Consider the following 6208-nt stretch of genomic DNA (forward strand, 5'->3'; position numbering starts at 1 on the left):
TTTCCTCACCCCTCAGCAGCAGCTTGGAAAACCCAAGAAAATGAACTGCATAGACGAAAGGGGAGAGAAAGAGTTGCATGAGTAGATGACCTGCCTACAGGAGGAATCCACCTGTATTGTTGCTAGGATGAGACAACCCATTCTGCTTTACCCATAACCCTACACGCAACAGTATGGGATGCATTGAAAAAAAAAAGAAAATTAATGAATGCAATCGATTTTCACTAAGTTGTTTAAAAATAGTATTCCCAGACAAAATTCTTTGGCCTCTTAAGAGATACTGCAGTTGTGATTTGAACAGTAAAACCCACTCAAACAGATTTTCTGTTACAAAAAAAGAATGTCTCAAAGGCCTACAGAACATTTCAGGAAGCTCAATGAAAATATTCAGACAGTAATTTTGACTTCAGGTTTTAGGGTACAAACACTGAATGAGCAGGGCTAGAAAACCAAATATGCCACTCACATGTTCTTCTCCAGGCCACACTCTGCTTTAACTTCAGGGTTTCTGCAGCTATGGCACAACATAAGCTGTCACCACACAGCAGAAAACACTACATAGCAGAAAACCATACTCTAAAACCTAAACCCAAAACGCTAACAGAACAAGGTGAGCTCTCACCATGTAAAGATGACTGCAAGTCATTCATGTTTTGGTCTAACAGCTGTGAGGGCAAGAAGCCTGATGGTGTTGGTGCCACAGATGAAGTGTTCTCCGTATCTCCAGCTGAAGAGTTCATGGTGAGATCAGCAAGTGCAACCTGTCCAAAAACAGCTGTCCATTCTTTGCTGAATTCCCCCTCGTCCAGGGAGGAAGCGTTGAGGATCTCATTCAGTAATACCATGTCATCCTTATCACCAGGTTCTGACTCCAAGGACCTCACAAACTGATCTTTTGAAGCTGTCTCAGAACAAGAGAGTCAAGATAAATAATTTTTTAGACAAAGAAAGAAAAGAAGGAACCTTTTTAAAACATCCAATCTAGGTTTTGTATGTTGAGTGAGATAGAATATTTTTGTGTGAATATTTGTTGTTTTCTCTTTTAGACCCAATTCTCTTGGACATCTGGGCTTGTACTTATGCAACAAGTAATTCCTTGGTTATCTTAGATAACTTCACTGCTGTTAAGACTCATTTCTCATTAAAAATAGTAAGTGTGCTTAAAAATCTATTAAACACCACACTAAAATCATTATATAGTCTAATATTTAAAACATCGGAGAAGACTACTTTTATGTTGCTTTTTGAAGCATTATATAAAACTGTCAAAAAAAATCAGATTGGTATAAATTGAAAATAAATAAGAGTTGGGGATTATTCTAGAATTTTGTAAGAACATACTTAAGATTACCTTTATGACCTTCTGACCAATGCTTGACTTACTGGGGTATTTCCCCATGAGAATAGGTTACTCTACATAGAGTGAGATTTCTACACTGTTCAATGCTGTAGTAACTTTTTTTTCCCTCTCTGAGGCTGCTGAGAAATAACTGGAGCCACTTTCCTTCTGATTCCCCTTGCTAGTTTTTCTAGCACCAGAACTGCAACTGAAGAAGCTTTTAGATCATTCGAGCCATTACTCCTTAAAAACAATTTTTCCTATTTTAGAAATGTTAAATAGTTATATAAAATACATGAAGCTTGTAACCAGAAATGTAATCCTTTTCTCTAGCTTACAAAATATTTGGAGAGTGAAAGAACCGTCAAGGAACCCCAAGTGTTATTTTACTTGGAAACATTTAGAGCTCCACTGTGGGAGTATGCAGAGGACAAAAATGGCGGTTAACAACGTTGATAATGTTACGTTACTGAAACCCAGATCAGTTTATCTTAATTATGCTTGTTTCGAACTTGTGGTAAAGCACAGAAACAACTTCACTTTTCCAAAGTTCAGATAGATCAGCTGAGCTCTGCGAGTTGAATACAACTTGCAAAGATGTTTTTAACCCTTCTGGGTTGGGATAAAAGATTGATAGTAGCAAAGTGGTTGCAACAGGCCATTTTATTTAAATGCAACAGCTTTCTTGGGAAAGTTACTTTTTAATAGATGTAATAATTTATAATGAAATGGCTGAAGTTGAGTCAGAGGAGGGAAAAAAAAGCACAAAACTATGTTTTAAAATAGGCTGATGAGTCAGCATACACACCTACGTACTAAGAAACAAATAAACAACACATAACGTAAGGATTTTATTCATTGCTGAAGTCTGCTCTGAGATTCAGCTCCTTTGTAATCCACATTTTTATATCCCTCTGTACTCCCCGACAGGGCCCAAAAATTAGAAATAGAAACATTACAAACATGTCAATTCTCCTCATGTTCCCACTAGACTATAAATAAAACACCACAGAAAACAATTTGTTCTCATGAATTTTCAGGCTGCCTTCCCATCTTCAGATAAACAGCAAAGAATGTTAATGTTGTCCAAGCACCTACAATTCCCCCCACCTATTCAGCAGGTGAGGCAGAGGGGTAAATCCTTCTGTAGGGGAAAGACACTTGCTATTTTCAAAGGCCCTTAAGAACTCTGATGTCTACAGAGCATCACCATCTCCAACCTGCTTTCAGGAGGCCCCTGCATGAACTTGGAAAGTTTACAAGGGGAGATGCAAAGAGAGCATCATTAGTAATAGACCGCCAACACTGTACCTAACCACACAGGACATTTACTATAATGGAACAAAGGCTTTGCAGCAAAACATCTCAGAGCAAAGCTCTACTTCATCTGGGTATCCCACTGCAGTAGTCCCATTTTCACTGAGGGAGAAAGTACAACATATAGCTTTACATCTGAAGAGCAGTTAGGTCTTGCTGTAGTGCGTATGACCACCAGACATCAGAGGACTGACACATTTCTTGTCTCAGCAGTCTTTCTGATCTTCCTGCGGGGTTGACGCACCCGTGGGTGGGGAGGATAGAGTGGTGCTTATGCTCAGGCTGCCTCGAGTAAGCACCAGTAAGTTCTACTCTTGTTTGCAATAAAGGTTATCTTGAAACCAGTCTTGCTTATCGAGATATTACTCATGTGGTATCTCTGCTAGATTACTAGAATAATATGGACTTAATCTACTACTACTTCTTTTCCGGTTTCTCTGTTTTCACTGCCCATTTTCACAGTCAAAATCCTTTTTTTGTCTGCACATGCTGCCCCTAACCTTATAAATGTCCATGAAAAAAACCCCAAAACTCCCAATAGAACACTGAAAAAATGATGTCACTATATTCTTTTTTGTAGTTTGAAAAAGCCTCTAGCAGTGCTCATACTCCTTTGCAAACATGGCTTGTTTTGCTGGTATTTAAAAAAATTAAATGCAAAGAGAAACTAAAAATATTTACAATGATACATGACAGGAAACACAGGATAAAGACTTCCTTCTGAAACACACACAGAAGTGTACCTCTAACTATACTGCTGCACTTCAAATACAGTATTCATTAGCCTAAAGCTAGTTAGTGTGTAAAATTAGGGTAAATGGCTGATAGTGTAACATTAACATAACCATCCTTATCTGATGCAGCTGCCCCACAACTGCTTTCGTATTGATTTAACTATTTGACTAAAGAAAAAAAAATAGCCTTCTAACTGACATAGCTAAACTTGTATGACCAATAATTGTATGCATTATCTCCACTAAGAAGGTCCAACAAGGAATGGAACTGAGTAAGGAGAAAACCAGAAATAAAAAGGCCACTATCAGACATACACTGACCTCTTTTATTAACCACAGAAAAGAAGTTATCACTACCTTATCTATCCACACATTAGGGCTGCCTTCTGCACAGGCAGCTGAGGAACTTTCCCTGTTTCTGCCTTCATGGGTGATTCCCCACATGGGTAATTTCTCCACAGTGCAAGAGACTGCCCGTGGCAAATCCAAAGTCAAGGTGTTTGCAAATGTTCTCTTCCTTTAAGGCAGTGCCTTAAATAACCCCAAATTACACGCTCAGTCTGACTGACTAAACCACACAAAGGGATTTTTTTCTTTGCAAACTTGCTTTTTGAGTTGCCACAATTATTTTTGTTGTTGTTGAAGTTTTTTTTACTCATTCTTCTGAGACACATGAGTGAAAAGCAAGTAAGAAATTATAGGCAATACTCTTACTGCATATGAAAACTCAGTATCAGATCTTTCATATGTTACATGGTAAACATGTAACATATTTTTCCTTTTTTCCCTTTGGAAATAAACAGCAGATCCCCTTGAGCTGCCCAGCTGATCTAACAAAAGCATAAAGACAGGAGTAGAGCCTGGAATGAAGGATTGCTTTCTCATATGCGTATGAGAACAACACAGCAGATTTAATTAACTACCTGGCTGAAAGAAGTCACCAGTTCTTATATGATTTTGAAAGGACTAAATAATTTGTTTCTGATACGTACATTTCTGGTATAAAACCTTGTGGTTACTAGTGTATTGCCAAGGGTTGTGATACAACAAAAATAAAAGTTTGTGAAATGTTATACGAGGGGTAAGGTTTACACTGGAACCTACTCCACTGGGGCAGATATGATATAGTCTGGTATACCTAACCCTGAATCACCTGTTATGATGCGTTTTATCCCCAGTAAGGTTTACTTCACATTGTAACATCAGGAATAGTGCCTCTGCACATAGATGAAGTTGAGTTTCCTTTAACACTGTTTAAATACTGAAGCTGAATAATTTCATTCAACCTTTCAGATTATGAAAACAATTAAGATCTAAGATTAAAATTATACTTGGTGCCTGTAATTGAGAAGCAGATGAAACAGATATGCACAAACGTTTCATACCATTTTCTTCAGGTTGCAGATCTAATAAGTCATCTATGGCACCTAAGAGCAAAAAAAAAAAAAAGAAAAAAGAAAAAAAAGAAAAGCAACAAAGAACAAAGGGAGGTTCGCAGTATACTGACAATCAGTATGTACACATCTAAAGGCAGTTTTCTTAAGTCTCTTCACCTGAGTTCTGCTTGTGGTTACAATTTCCTTGTAAGGTGGGAATGACATCCTTGCCATCGTCAGCTGTAATCAAGATCCGTAAACATGTCAAATTACACTTGGCACAAGACCATGCTTATAAACAATGTCACTATAAGATCACATGCAACAGTTGTTGGTATTCATGTTTAAAATGAACCTGGTCACAATGGATGAAAGACCCAAGCTATGAGCATTTCTAAGAAGTGAGGAAAATTTCTGAATAATAATCTGGGGGGGGGATCTTCCTTTGAATCACCGCCTGACACACTAGCCCATTTCCAGGCTGAGTGCACCCAACTGAGGCAAGAATCAGACAGGTCTCTGCTGTACTCCAGAAGCAGAGACACTTCTTTTAGAAGCTAGTACTTACACAGGAGAGAGCACAAAAGTGCCCAGAACCTCATCACTCCCTAAATCGCCTTCCTTGACAATATGTTCTTCCTCATGACACCAACTCTGGGAATGGGGAAAAGTAATCTTCCCCCAAAGCACCCCAGGTCAGGATATAAGCAATAGCACCTCTTCCCCTGCAGGAAAATAAATGGGCTAAAACCAACAGGAGGGAAAACGTACAGGTGAAGTTTATAGGCTATCAGAGGTGAAAAAACACCACCGCACCCCAACTGTAACTACCTTAAGTTCTGAGCAAGTTTCTTAGACTAGACGTGGAGTCAAAACAATCATCTATCAGTGAAAAGAAAGACACTACCCTCAGGTGATTAATCCCATTTAAGATATGTAGCAAAACAGGAGGGATAAGTTACCTGCTGAACATGCCTTTCTCTCCCCATTAACTGTTGAGGAAATCTAGCTTCTAGACAAGTAAGTCTGTAGCTCTAAAGGCAAATGAAGGGGTCGGTCACAGTATTGCAAGAACTGGAAGGCAGATCTGCTGGAAGCCTCAAACTTGAGGCTGGAAAGAAGAAATAAAATTCTCTATAGGGGAATAAAAATTGAATGCCAAACCCTTTCAAGAGAAACTTCAAGGTGTGTTCAGAACTAAATGAAACAGAACAGCTTGCTGTTTGAATCATATTATTTTAACAAAGCTTTGCTAGGACAATGACAGAAATGTGCTACTAGCACTAGAATCAGCTGGTCATTTAAGGACCCATGATCACATCTGATTACACTCTATATAGATGTAAATAGGCATAAACACACATGGACAAATATACATGATGCTTCCATAAAAGGAAGCAGGCTCACTAGAGTAGAGCCTGGGGGTGGCACACCAATGCCGG

The 6208-nt window shown here is 38.7% G+C and overlaps 1 protein-coding gene across 1 annotated transcript in view; it reads right to left on the reverse strand.

Moving 5' to 3' along the window:
- The window catches only part of ICA1 (islet cell autoantigen 1, 69kDa), a gene marked incomplete at its 5' end in the record, with an annotated part of 11390 nt that extends 6384 nt beyond the window's left edge, over positions 1 to 5006 (reverse strand). Inside the window, 3 exons of the mRNA XM_009577387.1 lie at positions 623 to 901; positions 4776 to 4817; positions 4944 to 5006. Coding sequence (XP_009575682.1) covers positions 623 to 901; positions 4776 to 4817; positions 4944 to 5006 — 384 coding nt within the window. The remainder of the gene's footprint in view (positions 1 to 622; positions 902 to 4775; positions 4818 to 4943) is intronic.
- Between the last annotated feature and the right edge of the window lie 1202 nt (positions 5007 to 6208).

Source organism: Fulmarus glacialis, unplaced genomic scaffold, assembly GCF_000690835.1.
Source record: "Fulmarus glacialis isolate BGI_N327 unplaced genomic scaffold, ASM69083v1 scaffold7355, whole genome shotgun sequence".
NCBI lineage: Eukaryota > Metazoa > Chordata > Aves > Procellariiformes > Procellariidae > Fulmarus > Fulmarus glacialis.